Below are 18,580 nucleotides of genomic sequence, written 5' to 3'. Positions count from 1 at the left end.
TGATCCTTTGATATAACGGATATGATTTTCATTGATCAGACTCTATATTTCTTGATTCATAAAGCCAGTACAAGTCAGTTTTTTTCAGAGTTTTGGGTTTCATGGGCGCCTTAAGATTGTAGTTTGTTGTGTGGCACAGGTGCACAGGGAGGCGGAAGGTTACAATGAAAAGCTGGAGGTCACATGGTGGAAACACACGTGTGTTTAGATGAATTGATTGCTGTGAATTTGAACGAGGCGAGCTGTGTGTGTCTGTTTAGTTCGTGCGTCAGTACGAAAACTTCTCATTTCAAGTTTTATTTAAATGAGGACGTTTCAGTTATAGAAAAAAGTTTTAGAGTACAGTTTAATTTGAATCAATCTTCCATAATCTTCATCAGAAAGTAGTATTTTCCCCAGCGTGCCTCTCCTCCCCCTTGAGGAAACAGACAAGTTAACGCGCGCGCATAGCGGATGCCGGCTGCGCACAGACGGTTTGCGGTGAGTTGTCTGTCTCTCTGTCAGTGAGCCTGCGCAGCTCGATGTGCGACAACAAGAGGAAGACAGACATACAGTTATCGTGGCTGAAGGTTGGCCTGGATGGCACCGAGGCTCCGCTGAGCACGACTGGCAGAGCATCCAAGTGGCGAGTCGGGGGGTGGGTGGGGGGGCTGTACGTGAAACTCAAAGAGGTCGGGATGGACGGAAAAGGTACCCTGAAGATGTTCACCAGGAAGAAACGGGAACTCATCAAAACGCCATCCATCTCGAAGAAGAGCCGAGCAGGAAGCCCCGGGCCGCAGAGCAGCGCACAGTCTGTGAGTAGCGCATCACTTCTGGTGTGTGTATTTGCGTGTGTGTGTCTCTCTCTCTGTGTGCGTGTGTGTTGTGTCAGATGACCTTCAGCTGGCGAAGACTGAAGGTCTCTGGGCTCTGGACCAGGGGTGACAGTGTGTGTTTGTGTGTGTGAGAGGAAAGCCTAACTTGCATGTCTGATTTTAATTCTGTTTAATCAAGTTTTGTTTGAGGATGAAATATTAGAGCTGGTGTGGCTGGCGTGAGAAACTCAATACACACTGCTAAACACTCAAACTGACAGTTCATGTATGTGACTCATTTCTGGCTCATAGGAAGTATCTTATGTAGGGGGGTTTTACCATTAAGAGAGGCAGGCTGCAGCATGTATGTGTGTGTATGAACGCTCTTGTCAGATCAGTATCAACTCTTTACTAGTTAGAATGGGGACAAATGTTTAGATAGAAGCAGCATGCTGAAACGTGGTGGTAAAACCAGCTACAACCCTTACTCTACCAGTCAGAGACTTAAGAAAGCTGAGTCTAAAGGCAAAGACAGACTGGACATACTGCCCAACAAGCAGAACGTATGGCTTAAGCAGGTATGTGTGAGTATGTACACATGACATCTTAGGCGTTCAAAACTAATGGCAAATATGCAGAGATGCAACCTTGAAATTCTTCAACGAGTGAAAGAATATTTGCATTATCTGTAGCAGTGCCGCATATTTCAGGCCTTCATGAAAGATAATCTTAACTTCTCGTAAATGTGACATGAGTGAAATTAATCAGGCGCAGCGGACGTCTTCATGAGTTTTTATGTCTGTTTTGTGGGCAGATGAGAAGGTCATTTCCACTCCTGCAAATATCACTGTTCTTTCTCCAAATAGTAAATGGCATTTGTGTGTTTTCTACACCGTGCTCGGTTTGCCACACCCGTAAGCCGCTTGGAGTCAGGAAGTGTTGCACAACGCGACACAGGATCTTGTGAAAGTCTTCATGTGTGTGTTTATCAACAACAGAGCCGCTTGTGTTAAAGGTTGTCACCTGAAGCGAGTCACAGCTGGCACAGCTGGCACCTAGGATAGTTTAAATCAAGTGATCTTTGTTTTTTTTTTCTCCTCCGTCTTCTTGTCCTCCCCCAGCTGTCCATTCTCCAGGAGCAGCCCCGCAAAGATGCAGGTGATGTCTCACTCTCCTCTTCGCCCTCCGTCTCTTCAACGCTCATCCCAACCTTGGCAGGGCACCAGGACTCTCCTCTTTCCTGCCCTGGAACCCCAAGCCCCCAGCAGATTAAGATGGCAGCGTTGCAAGGGGTGGGCTGCCCGTCTCCTGTGGCCACCCTGAAGAGACCCACCGCCCTGAGCAGACACGCCAGCGCTGCAGGTCCGGCTAAAAAACATCAGTAACTGTTTATCACCTTGTTAGAAAGATTAAATACACTCAAATACAGTGGGATTGCTGTTATTGACCCCACACACACACACACACACACACACACACACACACGCTGCAGCTCAAATACAGTCCGCTGTGCATGTCAGCAACACATTCACACGTGAGCTGAAACAGAAAGAAAAAGGAAATCTGCAGAGATACCACGAGTTATAACAATGTGTAAAATCTTCTACCTGAAATTTAACAAGGTCATTTTTAAAGTGTCAATACAATTTAAAGATTCAGTGATGGCGAAGTAGTGTTCCGAGAACTTTTTTTCAAACGACCTGACAAATCAGGAGGAGCTTTGCAACCCATAAATATTTTCAATTAGTTGTTTATTGATGAAAATGGTGAAATCACAGTTTATCAGCAGGTTATAGTGACATTGTTCAATTGCTTGTTTTGTCTGATCAGCAGTCCAGAACCCAAAGATCTTCAATTCAGTGATAGCAAATGCAGGAAAGCAGTAAATCCTCACATCTCAGTCGCTGAGACCAGACAGTGTTTGTCATTTACACTTGATAAATGGCTTAAACAGTCAATTATCAACATTTTAGCCAGTTCATTTTCTGTTTGTGGTTCCAGCGTTATTGTGGAGGTTAAAATGCATGTCATGTGCAAGTCATGTGCTTCATGTCTCCTCAGGGTTCCCGCTCCAGTCGTGGGTGTTCACTAAAGGCCAGGGGAAAGGAGCCTTGACCCCGACCACTCCATCTGATGGTCCGGAGAGCACGGCCATTGAGGTTGAGGATATCCCGGCCCTGCTGAGGGACGTGGCGCGCTTCGCTGAGGCGGTGGAGAAGCTGAAGGATGTCGTGCTGGCTGAAGGTAAAAATTGTAAAGGATTTAGTTGTTTTTTTGTTTTTTTAACTTTGTCGACAGTTCACAGAAGGGTGAAATGTAGTCGTGATTATTTCTGAGTGAGTTGGGCTCCCGTCTGTCTATAGACTTTAGAGTTGAAACTCATTGGAGGAATTGCATTGTGGGTGGATTTGGGTTTGAAACAAGCCCTGTGGGAATGAGTCCTGACCCTCCTCTTGCTCTGCTGTGATCACAGAGCAGATGATTTGAATGATGCTTGTTTTCACAACACAAAACACAGTTACGCGATGATGCCTCCTGACAGTATATCATTGTCTCTGTTTGGTGTCATTGTTGTGTGTGCATGTGAACTCCCACATGATGGGGAACAAGTTCTCCTGCAGACAGAACAATAGTGTTTGTTTTTCTCTCTTCCCCTTGCGTCGTGCGCTCCAATCCATTTTGACACGAAGAGAACGAGAAGAACCACAGGAGGCTCCTGCCCCTCTAACATCAGTCCTGTTCGCCTGTTAGAGATGCTACCATTATAGATTTTGATGGTATGATTATATTCAGGGAGAAGAAATCACGGTATCATGATTATAATGCATTCATTTATTTCACAATAGTTCAGAAGGATAAATCATATCATATGTTATGTTTTGTTTTCAAGAGGAAACAATAGAGTGTTAGACTGCAGCAGTACCAGAGGTCCGCTCAGGCTAAAAGAGAATAAGGGGGGAAAGCAAATAAATAATCCGTACCAGGATGAACTTCAACTTGATGTTCCAGTGATGACTTTTAATTTCTACTATTTAAAATACAGTATTTTTAACTATTATTATTATTACTGATATAAGATTAAGATGAATTCTATTGATCGTCCTGGACATTTTTGTAAAATAATTTTTTATTAATCTATTTTAATAATTTAATTTGACATGTGGTATGAAAAAATATTTCTTTTTTTTGGTCAGTTTCAGTAAAACTGAGAGCAAGAAATTGACAACATCTCTCACACAGGTGTTATTGATAATTGAAATGCATCTAATTAGATCCCGTGGAAAAGTGCTGGAAGTCTGCGCTGACACATGTGCGTTACTTTTGTTGGGGGGGGGGGGGGGGGGGGTAAAAGGGCGGAGCCACTCTGCACAAGCAAGCTAACAAGTGGCTCTAAGCTTCCTCTCTCCAAATGAAAGGCTGCGTTTCCGCTGCGCCCACAGAGTCAACCGCACTCTTGTCTCCAGCAGGAAGCCAGCTTCTTGTTTACTGCAGCCTCTTTACACACACTCTTCCTTGTGCGCAACGCTTAAAATGGAAAAACACAGAAACTCTCCTTGTGGATTAAGCACCACTTCTTCAGACAAAACACCACCTGCTACACATGTTTGACACCTAAAATAACAGTTTCAAGTCATGAAGCTGTTGCATCAGGTTATATTCTCCAGTTGGAAAAGGCTGTTTTCTTTTTTTTAGAGCAGATATATGAAAAACAGAGCAGACAGAAAGAGCTTCTGTTTACATGTCTCTCTGTCTGCTTTTATCTGGCTCTGTTCTGTCATGTTCTCCACCCATGGTGAGCTTTCTAAACAGGAAGCCATGATGGATAGCCTCTGACAGAAAGACCTCGTCCACACTTCCTCCTCTGATAGGCTGGCTGCATCACGGTGACGCAACGCCGCCTCCTCTTAATCAGCAACACAATCAGCGTTTTAGCCCAGTTCTCCTTCCCACTGCGATCCACTAACTAGGTTCCACCTCATTTCTTAAACTTCTAACTCCAAAATGTTTTCATAAAGTTGAAAGTAAGGTGGTTTCCATTCATCAGGCCAAACAGAAAGCAGATGTGGCACAGCACCAGAATTAGTTTCTAATCTTGCAAAACAATAGAAAAGACCACATCCTCTCTGGCACAATGTTCAGGTCACTCTGTTCTTACTGTGTGCTGCTGCTGCTGCTGCTGCTGCTGCTGCTGCTGCTGCTGCTGCTGCTGCTGCTGCTGCTTGCTGCTGCTGCGGCTGCTGGTGCACAGACACTCTGACACATTTCTTTTTCAGACAGACAGTGGAAGGATGGAGGAGCAGCTGCCCTCTGGCCTTCTCTGTGAGCAAGCTGCCTCAATTAGCAGGAGGCCGTACAGGGGAGTGTGAGGTTGCAATATTAGACACAAATGATTAACTGTCAGTGTGAGTGTGAGGAGGAAATGAGGCTGCAGATGTGTCACCAGTTACATCAAAGCAGCGGTGCTGGAATGGCGTTCGGCTCGACCTGTCTGACACTTTGACTTGTTTGCTCAGTATTGCTGTCCTCGCTGTCTGCGCTCAGACGTGGCTTCTCTACCGCCTCCGTCCGCCACACAGCAACCTGACGGAGCATTTTGCATATTGTCAAGCATTAACTCGCTGATTTTCATGTTTATACAAATGCACCATAATTAGATAAGACATTCACACCTTTCGTACAGATGTTCTCGTTGTTCATTCTGACCATTAAGAGATGCCATCGTAATGTAAGAGATGGGGGGAGATGAGTTTAAAAGTTTATCTGAAGCCAATGTAAGGCTTCAACCACCCAAATCAGTCAAATCAAATGGATGTCTTTTTTTAGTGCCAAATTCCCTCGATTTTTTCACCACATCACAACAGGGAGACACAGACTTTTACTGCACAGACTGTAACTTTGGTAGATGTCCATTTTATTTGAGTCATTTAAACGTTTGAAGCATCAAATTATCATGAGACACATATTTAAACACATTTGGAGGGAATGTGAATAGGAGCATTACAGCATGCAATATTTTTTTCACTATTCATTTTGGTACCTGACTGTTGTTTTAAGACTGGTGTGAAAACTTGTGAACCTATCCTTTTTGAAGGTGGTATTCCATTAATTGAATACTTCACTTCCATAAAGTTGTGGGGATTTTTTGGGAAGTGGAAAAAACTAGACAAAGCAGCAGAGACTCGGATGCCAACTTTTAGTCCCTTTTGTGGGTCCAACTCAAGCAACCCTGGATTCTGTGTTTCCCAAAGTGCAACTCGATAGATCTTTGGCAAGAAACTCTCTCCATATTAATGCTTAATATTTTGTATGAGAGGCTTTCTGTTATAAAGCCTCATTAATAGACTTTCTGTTATACATTTGAAGGTTCAAGCAGATATATTTTTGGGTCGGTTCAGCTACAGTGTTTTCTCATGCGGAGTGGTACCTCTGATGATGAGAAAACTGAACAGAGATGCAAATTTCAAACTTAATGTACTTTATATTTGTCCAACATTACCATCAGGTTGGGAATTTCTGGCAGGGACTATTAAAACTCGTCCTTATTGTTGCATTTTTGGACATTTTGGATTATTATGTGGCTACCAAACTGCAACTTTTTTAAGTCCAAAAATAACTTTTTTTTCCTGTTAGAAAAAAATCTCAGATGTCTTGAAGGCAAAACAGAAGAGCAATTTCACAATGGTCTTTGTTCACAGCTGCCATTATAATGCAATGATGCATTACATTTGATACAAAAAAATAGAAGCAACTAAATGTTTGTTGTGATTGTTAGATTTTTTCATACTGAAATGTCATACTTAATTACTTCCTAGAGTGATATAAATCGGCCTAAAGGGAATACACTAGAAAATAGTGCTCGTCTCAGCCTGCCTCTCCTCCCTCCTTCTCTTCCAGGGAAAGAGAGTCAACGGCCTGTGGCCCATGAGTGTTTGGGTGAGGTGCTACGTGTGCTGCGTCAGGTCATCAACACCTACCCTCTGCTCAACACCGTGGAGATCCTCACTGCAGCTGGCAAACTCATATCTAAGGTCAAAGGTCAGTCAGTCAAACAGAGATGTCCCCAGCTGTCAATACACATGTATGGAAAACAAATGCAGGGAGAAGGATGTACAAAGAGAATATGTTTTCATTTGTTTATTCATAAATCACTTTGGATATGATGATGAAATATGATTTAATATTCTGTAATTGAATTCCCACATTTGTATCTATGAACCGGATCATAAATACAAAGCTGGCAAACAGCTGAAACACTAGATGTTGTTTTGTTTGGGTTGATTAATGTGTCTGAATAATCCCATGACAGACGGGTCATGGGATTATGGGATTAAGAGGCCAGACATGCAAATAAAACTGTTGATTGCTCCACTTATAAATTCCATCCATCACCCTTAGTCAACATACACAGTACAAGTAAAAAAGTTTGGACATGAAGTGAATGGGAGGCTGTGTCCAAATGTTTAACTGGTAGTGTTCATATGACGGGCTAACTTGGTCAGTATTATTTCTGTACTCCCAGCCACAACTGAAACCTGAACACATGCACGGCTTTGATTTTACAGGTTTCCACTACGAGAACTGTTACGAGGCAGGCAAAAAGGACTTTGAGAAGGCAATAGAAACCATTGCAGTTGCTTTTAGCAGCAAGTGAGTATCTGCTACACCTGTTTTTCACCATATGTATGATCATCAAATTATGATCTTTTAATCTTACAATAATCCACTGGTATTTGGTCTTGCTTGTGCCCAGAGATAATTATGGTCCTCTCTCCAAAGACTGTATGAGAACATCAGTGATGTGTCATTTTATCCATAACGGTGTCTGAATAGGTGTTACTCATTTTACAGACAGAAGAAGAAGGTAGTGTACGTGTGTGTTTGATGCGTTTGTTGGGAATTTAAGAGAGAAGTGCAGCGATGGTGACACATTTGCATGAGGCAGAGTAGAAAACAGGAAGTGGTTTTCTTGTACCGTATGACACAAAACCAGAACTTGAAAACGCTGTTTACTACCTGGCTGCAAGATGAACAGATTGACGACAGTGAGATGATTAATCACAAGAATGTTTTCTTTATTTGGATATTGACTTTTTTTTTTTTTTAAAGAAAGAAGAAAATAAAGCAGTGAACACTAGATATAAGAACTATGAATTCTGTTTTTTCCAAGATTAAACATTTTTACTTGAACTTTATCCATCTTTAAAAAATGTAAAGTGACAATAAAATTAAGCCTTGAAGACACATTTGTCAGTATTGATGTATAGTTGCAGTATCACATGCTTGTCTGTGCCTGTTATGGGTTTAGACATGTCATAGAGTTTTAGGAGGAAGTGAGCTGGCAGAGACAGTTGAAATCTGCCTGATGAGTCTGTTTCCTCATTCTCTTCTCCGCTCTTCCTCTGCTTGACTCCTTTTTGTCAACAGAAAATAACTAATTTGGAGATTCCACTTATTTTGTTAAGCCTGTGCTTGAGTCGACAAGTGATCTAAGCGAAAATGGGAAAATCAAATCAAAAAAATTAAAAAGAATCAAATAATTAGAAATGAGTAATTAGTCTCCATCTTTCTCAAAATGGAGACAAAGAAATTGAAACAAACTCAGATTAAACTGTCATTTCCTGTTTCCGGTGTATTTGTACCTGTTGAGATTTCCTACAAGAGCCACTTCCTCTTTTTTTTTTTTTCTTTCATTTTAAAAATCTGCTGTTGTTTCACAAACGTGCTTATTGCTGATAAACTGTTAATCCTCCCCACCGTGACCCCTCACTTGTATCACGTACCACATGTTCGGTATACGTGGGCCTTTGACAGAGTCGCTGATGTGTCTGTTGTGTTTCCCATCAGTGTGTCTGAATTGCTTATGGGAGAGGTGGACAGCAGCACTCTGCTCTCCCTGCTGCCCACTGAGAAGAGCAGGGTGAGTGAGCATTTGACGTGATTTTCATTCCCAACTTTCTACTGGGTTGACCAAAAAAAACAAAACAAAACAAAAAAAACTCCCTCAGTTGATGACGTGCCTTGATCTGTTCTTGTCAGTAATGAATCATCTCTGTGCTGTGTAGTCGATGGAGAATTTGTATGCTGCGACAGGCCAGGGAGCAGACGGTAGCCACTTCAGGAGCGACCTGCAGGACATGGGTAGGCAGTCACTCGCTCTCCCTCTTTTATTGACTCTCACAGTGATCCAAAATTTTAAAAAGATCACGAAAGCTTTTATATTTGTTGCTCCACACACTGGATGGCAGGTCTCCCCCAGATGTAAAATACTGCGGTTCACTGATGCATTTAAATGGCAAGATAGACAGCTGATGGGTTTTACATCACCTTCCACAAACTGAACAGATAAATCCAACAGTAGCAGCTGCAGAATCTTTATTTCATTGCCGGAAAAAAAATAAATAAAATAAAATACAACAGTGAGCTCAAAATAAAAACACAGGATGTTGTAGATGGTAACTTCAGCAACTGATCTGCCCACCCTAGCTGCAAACTTTCGCCTCCCTTAAATCATAATCAACAGAAAACACTTTGTTGTCATAGCGATGAGTTGTGCAGTGACCCATGTTTTGTTTTTTTGACACACAGGCAAAGCTGAGGAAGTGGATGTCATCCTCCAGCGCAGCGAGGGAGGGGTGGACTCTGCTCTGCTTTATGCCAAAACCATTTCCAAGTACACGAAGGACCTGATAAGCTACGTGGAGAAGCGAACCTCACTGGGTGCGAGCGCTGAGACAATTTAGTTTGATTGGTCAACTGAAAGAAAATTAATTTGACATTAATCATATAAAAAATAATATTGCTTGCTAAACTCTCAGATGTTGAGATTACTCAACTATTCAAACTCAAGTAGCTGTTGAGATTACATTAGATTAGATATTATAATGAATAAATCATGAATTGATGATGAATAGTGATTGTCCTACCTGTGATGTTTCTAATTGATTATTTTCTTCTATTTTACCAGAGATGGAGCTCTCCAAAGGCCTCCAGAGATTATACCAGTCCTGCAAACACAACATAACACATGTAAACCTCATTTATTTCACCTCCTAAAAATAAACTTTTAACATGAAAAACAATATGAAATTGAATCCCTCTGTTGTCAATTACCAATTATTATCATTTGCTCCCTCCAGCCCCACATGCCCCTCTTCTCCATCTACTCTCTGGCTCTGGAGCAGGACAATGAGCAGAGTGTGGGACTGCAGCAGGCCAACATCACACTTCACACCCAGACCTTCATCCAGGTACTGAAATCACTCACAACCTTCTGCTGCTGTTGAGTGTGTATTGCCTCAGTTCATAGTACCTGAGCCATCGTGCACTGTTTTGCTGTGCTGCTCTTTATTGAAGCACACTGACATTTGAACTCATCATAGTGTCCATAATCTGAAATCTCTTCAATTGCACTCCTCATGTTTATCTGTCTATATGCTTGTTCATGCAGCCTCTAATGCAGCGTAAACAGGAACATGAAAAGAGACGGAAGGAACTCAAGGAACTATGGATCCGAGCTAAGAGAAAACTGGTACGATCTGTCCTACTGTGTACACGTGCATGTAGTACTGTGTTCACTCTGTCATTTGTCTGATTCTCTTGTAATTATAACTTTCATTTGCTTGCTATTTTGTGTGTCTGTCTTTAGATGGAGTGTGAGACGAACCTGCGGAAGGCAAAGCAAACGTACATGGCCCGCTGCGAGGAGTACGACAAGGCCAAAACAGCAGCCAACCGAGCAGAGGAGGAGGGAGGAGGGTCCACTGCCAAGTCCGTGGAGAAGAAGAAACGAGTGGAGGAAGAGGCACGCAACAAGGTTCTTATCTCTACCTACAATTTTATTTTATTGTTCTTACTGTTATTTCACCGCTGCATCATGTAGGAAGCACATGTCATTTTTCAGCAGTACGTGGGACTAACTTGAAAGATGTCTCTCTGCCGAAAATTAAATGAAAAAAGGACGTAAACTGAAAATTAAAAAAGATGCGTGTCTTTGGGTAGGCAGACGAGGCGGAGGCCACCTACAAGACCTGTATAGCAGATGCCACCACTCAGCAGCTGGAGCTGGAGCACACAAAAGTCACAGTGCTGAGACAGCTGCAGGACGTCATCAAGCAGAGCGACCAGACCCTCCGCTCGGTCAGAACATACACACACACACAAACTCATCTTCATCTACTTACGCTCAAAAGTTCCGAGCACTGACTGACGCTGGTCCTTCTGCTGAATTTTGTTTTTTCTCACTCCTCAACCAGGCCACCATCTCGTACTACCAGCTCATGCACATGCAGACAGTAGTGTTGCCTGTCCATTACCAGACTCTGTGTGAGAGCAGTAAACTGTATGACCCAGGCCAGCAGTACGCCGCCTACGTGCGAGACCTGCAGCTTCCAGAGCAGCCGACTGTTCAGTACACATTTGAGTCCTACTCCCCCACATCGTCACAGTAAGAGCAACAAGTGGCCGCAGTAATTCTGACTTACACATTTGAAACTGATAATAATTTAGAGAAAGATATACTTCATCCCGTAATTCCACATCGTTGCAGGCAGGGCCACAGACCGAGGAATGACAGTTTCAACACAGAGCAGACGAGCCACACAGACCCGGCCGCCAGTGTGGATAGAGCAGCAGAGGTCCAACGCAAGAGTAAGAGATGCCTGACGCTGCTGCAGATGTTTCTGCGCTGCGGTTTTGTCAAAATAATGATTAGTCAGACATCCAGCCTGCTGCTGAGCTTTTCTTGTAGCTCATTTCCTTGTAGATTTTAAGAGTAAACCACAATGAAAGCTCTGAGCATGTTTATGTTTATTTATGGTAACATCAATGTATCTATATAGCATGTAGAGAACAAGCTGAGAAAACCAGATGAAAGTGCTTACGTAAGGCTTTCACACAGTATCTCATTTATGCCTGTAGACCATTAAAGCTGCTTTTTTTTTAACTGAATGAATATAAATAAAATATAAATAGACTTTAATATAGTTTCAATACTTCCACAAGTTTTACAACTGTAAACGTGGATTCTCTAGATTTTGACTGATTAACACTAAAGATTAGTATATTTTTATAGGTGCTTGTGTTATTTTTCTTGTATTTGGGTTCTTGGTAGCTTTAGACTTTGTTAAATTAAAAAAAGAATAAGTCAGACTTGGACCAGTGTTCTTGCTGAAAAAAGGATACTGTGCATGAGAGATAAGGGCAGTTTAACTGGTGCTGACTCCAGAGGTAAAGTAAAGATTTGATGGCATGGAAATCTAAAATCACTGCCAGTTTTACAAGTGTCGAAATGAAGTAAAAAATGTCAGCAAGGGTTGTATTTACCTGAGCAAACCTGCAGTGTTTTATACTCACTAGTCCCTTATTCTTTTATTATCCACAGGGCAGGGCCACAAGTCATGGGGTTCAACAGTTAGCGATGACAGTGTTGGAGGGGAAGGAGGCCTGGAGTCTCCGACTGCCAGCACAGGTAAGCTACAGCTCAGAAAGGATTTATGCTGACAGACACCAAAATATCTCATTTATAAATAACAATAAACAAGAATTGTGTCATCTTTTTGTTCATAATGAATTCATGTTTATAGTGCTTGTTGAACATATTTAAGCTGTATTTATGTATTCTAGGTGACATCAGTAAAATGACTCGGACAGCGTCCACTGGAACAATGTCATCCAACGAGGATGTGGATGAGAAAGACGGGAATGTAACCTCATTTGAAAGTCCAAGTAAGATTTATAGATTGTCATTGAAAATGTGTCATCACTCTTCACACTGCAGGCTTTGGATTTTGTGAGTTTGGTGGATTGTGTCTGATGGGGGTAATTTTCTTCAGATATTAATGGCATGGATCCAGATTCGGTGGTGTCCACAAGACCTTTCCGCAACATCGGCTTGTCTAAAGCTGCCCAGACGCATCGGCTGAGGAAGCTACGGACTCCCTCGAAGTGCCGCGAGTGTGACAGTTATGTTTACTTCCAGGGAGCCGAGTGTGAGGAGGTAATTTCTTCATTACGTCTCAACCTCCATTCACATCCCTGAATGTATTTAAAGATAGAAATGTGCGACTCTTGAAGCATCTCGCTCATAATTTGACGAGGTCCATCAGGTCAACACCTTGGTCTTCTGTCCTCAGTGTTTCTTGGCATGCCACAAGCGCTGTCTGGAGACGCTGGCCATCCAGTGTGGCCACAAGAAGCTGCAGGGCCGTCTGCAGCTGTTCGGCAGGGATTTCGTTCAGTCAGCAGCAAGTGCCAGTGACGGCATCCCCTTCATCGTCACCAAGTGTATCTCTGAGATAGAGAGACGGGCACTCAAGATGAAGGTGGGGATTTATTTACGCTGCATGTTTGAGTCTTTGCTTCAGGCTCTGCATCAAGTATTTAACCGTCTGCTTCCTGCTTGCAGGGCATCTACAGGGTGAACGGGGTGAAGACTCGCGTGGAGAAGCTGTGTCAGGCGTTTGAGAATGGCAAGGAGCTGGTCGAGTTGTCCCAGTGCTCGCCACATGACATAAGCAACGTCCTTAAGCTTTACCTCAGACAGGTACACATCACCTCATTAATACAACAATAAACCAGAGTCACAGTCTAAGAAGCCAATGATTGCAGGTCATGAGGATCTGATTGAATTATTTTATCTTCTACTCGTTCAAGAGAGATTGTGTGTGTGTGTGTGTGTGTGTGTGTGTGTGTGTGTGTGTGTGTGTGTGTGTGTGTGTGTGTGTGTGTGTGTGTGTGTGTGTGTGTGTGTGTGTGTGTGTGTGTGTGTGTGTGTGTGTGTGTGTGTGTGTGTGTGTGAATTAAAAACCAACTAAAACAATTTTCAAAATTTTAGATTTTTGTTTATTAGTTCTTGCTGGTAATTTTATTGACTTCTTGCTGAGTAGTTAATGTAATTAATAAAACATCATTAAAACAATTGCTTTATAGTCAATTGCAACTCTCTCTTGCTTCACCACACATTAAATGTTTGTACTCATGCTTATTTTAATTCCTTTATCACACTTTTTGCTGTATTCTTCACCTCCAGTTGCCAGAGCCGATTATGCTGTTCTCCCTGTACCACAAGCTGATGGGATTGGCCAAGGAGAGTATGCAGAGTGAAGGAGATACACCAGAGGGCGAAGAGGCAGAGTCGAGCAGTAGTACCCCGGGAGTAAGCAGGGGGCCAGAGCTGGTGGATCGGGGCGCTAACACAGACCCAGAAGTCCTGGTCCTAGTCGATAAACTGACGGATCTTCTGAAGGAGCTGCCCAAGACTAACATAGCCACACTGCGCTACATCATTCGCCACCTCCGCAGGTCAGTAATTGGGCAATTTGTATGTAATAAGAGCAGAGACCAGGCTGTGTTAAATTGTGATCCACTCCTGACCCTCCTCCCGCTATATTCCTCCTTCCAGGATTGCAGAGCTGGAGGAAGATAACAAGATGAGTCCCAATAACTTGGGTATTGTGTTCGGGCCCTCCCTGATGCGTCCACGTCCAACTGGGGCCACAATATCCCTGTCTTCTCTGGTTGACTACCCCCATCAGGCCCGCATCGTGGAGGCCCTCATAGTCTTCTATTCATCCATCTTCCAGTCTAAAACCTCTCAGTCACACAAAACCTCCCGCTCTGCCTCCACCACCACTCAACAGGTAGCGCTCTCTTTCTTCTGTGGGTGGATGATCATCTCGCTATTTACGTATTTGTAGTAGAAAATATGTCTTACATTTGGTAGTAACATGCAGGTAGTAACAAATAGACTGCTGAGCCTTTTTAAAATTGTTCTGGGGTGAAGTGTTTATGAAATATTGAAGGTTGATTCTTGTGTAAAAAAAAAAAACCCAGATGACTTGCCAACTCGAACAGCTAGGACATGAATTACATTTCTCCCTTGCATTGCAACATTATCTTTCAGTTTCACTGAACTAGACCTTCTACGTGAAGGCTCCCCTTTAAGCCACTCAAAAATGGATAGTAACCTTAATAGTATGACCCGTGTGCCCATTAATGTGTTTAAGATGGATAGCATAGCATAATAACCAGCTCAAAGGGTGGTAGTCTCTGCAAAAGAAAGATTGTCTTGTAGAGAAACTGCCAGCAATTGAATATGAACAAAACCTGGGGTTGCCATCAAAAGTCAAGAGGGTAAAGAAAGAGAAATGCTAAAATCCCAGCACATCCATTTCCCCATCAAGGGTTGAATTGTTAGTTCATTTGAATCCAGCATTTTGCATGTGCTGTCAGCGATAAAAGACCAACATAGAAGAACTGTGTGACAGATTTCATGTTGAATGACAGTCATTCCATTTCGTTCAGAGTAATACTGCAGACAAGACGGAGAGCTCTGCTGATGGAGAGGAGGATGGAGGCAGAGAGGAGCAGAACAAACCAGATCCTGACAAGACGGAGGAGGAGGGATGTGGTAAGTTCTCATGAAGCCTGGGTTACATATTAGTTAAAAATGCAGATGTACAACTTCCTTTACTCTGTGTAAATACAATTTACTGATGTTCATGTAGCTCCCATTACGTGGTATTTAAAAGTGGGCAGGACCACTTCTACATATTTGAGTATTATATCAACAGGTCTCTATTTGAAATGTATCTCCATGCAGGTAGTTCTCTAGGGTCCCTGGGCTCCAGTGAGCAGCTTCCCGACTCCGACTCGGAGCTGGACGAGAGCAGCCAGAGGTCTCCACACTCACACAGGCTGGTGAAGCAGGAGAGCGAGGTAAGCATGGACGATGACCAGCTGAGCTGCAGGGACAGCCTGGACCTGTCCAGCCAATCCGCAACCCACACCGATCCAGAACCCGATGCGGATCAGGACCAAGACAACCCAGAAGGAGTGGAGCCCCCCGCCCTGCCAGACAGTGGGCCGCCAGATGATGAAACTGTGACAGAGCAGGATCTGAGCGCATCACTGGCCGAGCTCAATGTGAACCAGTCCAACAACAACTTCCCCTGCTCCCCCGTCTTAAGCCTGTCAGGGCATCCATTGGCAAGTCTGTGTGGCAAGAAGTTACCCTTGACGAGAAACAGGAACAGTGGGCCTGAGTTTGTCTGATATCATTGTTAAACTCATTATGTATGAAGTCTGTTAGTTTGCATTGAGCAGCAGGAATCTGCTTTTTATACGTTGCATTCCAACAAAACCTGTCAATTCCTGGTGTCATTTTTTTTATTTGTGTAGATGTTTTCAGCTGTATTGATGTAACAGCAGAGAAACATCATCACGCTTGTTGCTGTTTGATGCAATATCTCTAGTTTAAATGTCAACTAGAATGATTAATTGATTTTCCTTTTTGTGTTTTAAATGCTTTATTTTAAAGGTTGTGTTTTTAATCATTGCTCTTAAAAGCTTGAGGATTAGTGGGTAACAAGTCTCATCAGACTACCTGCAACATTTTCAAGCAAATGATATGCTGGTTTTAAGTTCAGTACTGAAGTTTAAAAAATAATAATTTAGCAGTTTGTTTTGATTGTTGCCTGTTCTGGCTGTCTGTCCATTTTAATAAAATATTCTATTTTAAAGTCATGGAAGTCAAAGTCATTACTTTATTGTTGTCATCTAAGTTGTGTGTTATTTATTATTGGTGGTTGTTATTTGATAGGTGAGTAAAGAAAAGAGGAAGCAGCGTTATCTATAGGTGACCACGAACAAAGATAGTCAACCAAATCAGTTATTAGCTGAGGGGAAAGCTCTAGTGTATTCACTTCCCTGATACTGGGCAGGAACACTAGTGGACAGTTTTAGTGGGTGGTAACTCTGATCTGTGATGAGGCATGATCAGCCGTCCAGGTCTCAAAGCTTCAGTCTACAGAAGCTGCAGCATGGCTTTCTGGAGGAAAAAGAAGGTAAATTTCTAAAATTCATTTCAGCATAATATCTTTAGATTATTAGTTGTTGTGCTTTAAGTTAGAAACTTCTACTTGTTTTATTAAATGTACATAAAGGGTAAGACTGTGCACTGCATAGATAAAGAAAACAATACTGTTCCATTTTAATTGGTTTATTTTACAAAATCATTAATTACAAGAAAAACAATTTAAACTGCATAAGCCAAAAGCAGAAGGATAATCCATGAATGAAAGATGTATCTTCAGTTTCTGTCAGTGGTCGGAAATGTTGATCCAGAACAAAACCTGGGAAATAAAACATACAAAATAGTTAAACATTTATTTTGGCTAGTGAGACCTGTTGTGTCAGATGTGGGGGCATGTACAGACGATGTCTGTTTACCACCTCCAAGACTGTAATTTTGACGTCACACAAGACCAGACTCCAGTCCCGACTTCAACGCAAGCACTCTAAACTTCTTCTCTGCTCTTTAAATTTCTAATGCTTTTATGTAAATGAATACAAATATTGGTAAAACAAAAATTACAATGAGCTTAATTCAACACACCAAATTGTATCTATAATTGTCTTGATGACTATGACTTTGTTAAAAGGGACAGTGTATAGGATTTAGTGGCATCAAATGGTGGAGCTGCAGATTGCAACCAACTGAATACCCTTCCCTTACTAAGTGTGTAGGAGACCATTTGGTGGCTGCAAAATTCATGAAAATGGCTTTGTCCGTTCTGTAGAAACATGGCTAGCTCCATGGGCGAGGACGTAGATACAAAGGAAGATAAATGATGTGAAGGACTCACACCTATTCTATTTTCAGGTGATTATACACTAATTAAAACACACATGTGAATTTTATATTCCATTTCTGCCAGGTCCAATCAATCAGATGCCACTAAATACTACACTGCAGCATTAGGTTGTCCATCTATCTCTTACCTGTCACTGGACCAGTCTGTATGTGATGTACCTTCCAGCTGTTTCACTAGGTCTGATGATCTTTACTACCTGGAAAAGTAGAATGAATTATTATATAAAGTATTTTTGATCCACATTAGCGAGCATGAAATGCACTGGTTATAGTTATATGGACACCAAACTTGTCACAGACTGTAGACTTCATTAGCAGTTCTCATTTGAATGTACCTCTACCCACAGAAACAAGCACCTCTTTGTCACAGTAATTTGACTGTCAAAAAGAGGCTTCAGGTTTCATGCATTATCTCAATTAGAAGAGTCTTATAGACGTGTTACCTGTCCTCTTTTCAAGCCAAAGTAACGAGCCACAGGGTCCCCAGCTTGGATCCTTGGTAACTGACTTTCCTTTAATTTACTGAGGTAAAAATGTTAAGGAAAGTCTCAAAGACATTTAATATAGCGTGATGGTGGTCCTTAGCTAAATCATTTTTATTTTTTATTTCATTATCATTACAAATAGTAAGTGCTCAGAAAATTTCTCTGATGTAATAGTAAGGATACTATCTTGCCAGAAGTTCAGTCACTTCTTCTTTTGTCATAACAATGTGCTCTGGAACAAGCTGAAAGACAAAACAGAAATGCGTAAAAAATAAATATGTAGTTTCACATCTGAGGTACATGCTGTGAACTCAATTAGAAATATATTATCGATGGGATTTTTATACAGTGGACTTCTGAGTATGTTGTTTACCTCATGCTCTGTGATGTTAATAAGCAGCTCCTGTTGTAGAAACTGTTCCAATATATATTTGGGCGCCATGTCTACTAAAGACTGTAGAGAGCAACATCCAAAACAGAGAGATAAAGTGACATAAAGACAAGATTGTTACAGCAATATTACAAGAGACATTCCGAAATCATAAGCTTTATCCTTTTCATCATAGAAACGTTTGTGTTGCCATTTAATGTAAATATAAATTCTGCAAATTAGGCGTTTACCTGTTTGGCAGAAGGTGTCATGCCCA

The 18,580-nt window shown here is 42.0% G+C and overlaps 3 protein-coding genes across 4 annotated transcripts in view; 1 reads left to right on the top strand and 2 right to left on the bottom strand.

Moving 5' to 3' along the window:
* The window catches only part of ubxn6 (UBX domain protein 6), a 409,082-nt gene that overhangs the window by 235,792 nt on the left and 154,710 nt on the right, over window positions 1-18,580 (bottom strand). The window lies entirely within an intron of this gene.
* Window positions 639-16,315, top strand: arhgap45b (Rho GTPase activating protein 45b). 2 transcript variants are annotated; one of them, XM_062424031.1, is made up of 24 exons: window positions 639-797; window positions 1,919-2,159; window positions 2,859-3,041; window positions 6,693-6,833; window positions 7,361-7,445; window positions 8,643-8,715; window positions 8,861-8,936; window positions 9,384-9,515; window positions 9,763-9,824; window positions 9,935-10,045; window positions 10,246-10,326; window positions 10,444-10,611; window positions 10,797-10,934; window positions 11,051-11,241; window positions 11,344-11,444; window positions 12,178-12,264; window positions 12,420-12,521; window positions 12,629-12,792; window positions 12,929-13,117; window positions 13,201-13,338; window positions 13,825-14,096; window positions 14,197-14,434; window positions 15,099-15,204; window positions 15,397-16,315. In XM_062424031.1, exons 1-24 carry the CDS (start codon window positions 678-680, stop codon window positions 15,846-15,848), a joined length of 3,651 nt encoding a protein of 1,216 aa, XP_062280015.1. In that variant the 5' UTR covers window positions 639-677; the 3' UTR covers window positions 15,849-16,315. The 2 variants fall into 2 exon arrangements, with proteins under 2 accessions (XP_062280015.1, XP_062280016.1); XM_062424032.1 differs by lacking the exon at window positions 639-797 and adding an exon at window positions 948-1,375.
* Window positions 16,785-18,580, bottom strand: part of polr2eb (RNA polymerase II, I and III subunit E, b) — a 3,509-nt gene continuing 1,713 nt past the window's right edge. The window contains exons 3-8 of the mRNA XM_062424092.1: window positions 18,555-18,580; window positions 18,307-18,387; window positions 18,117-18,175; window positions 17,892-17,970; window positions 17,577-17,645; window positions 16,785-16,927 (exon numbers count right to left, since the gene is read on the bottom strand). The exon at window positions 18,555-18,580 is cut by the window's right edge and continues 90 nt beyond it. Of these exons, the coding sequence (XP_062280076.1) occupies window positions 17,580-17,645; window positions 17,892-17,970; window positions 18,117-18,175; window positions 18,307-18,387; window positions 18,555-18,580 (311 nt within the window). The 3' untranslated portion in view covers window positions 16,785-16,927; window positions 17,577-17,579. The remainder of the gene's footprint in view (window positions 16,928-17,576; window positions 17,646-17,891; window positions 17,971-18,116; window positions 18,176-18,306; window positions 18,388-18,554) is intronic.

This window comes from Scomber scombrus, chromosome 8 (assembly GCF_963691925.1).
Source record: "Scomber scombrus chromosome 8, fScoSco1.1, whole genome shotgun sequence".
NCBI classification, from domain to species: domain Eukaryota; kingdom Metazoa; phylum Chordata; class Actinopteri; order Scombriformes; family Scombridae; genus Scomber; species Scomber scombrus.
This window is presented reverse-complemented; position numbering and strand designations above follow the sequence as displayed.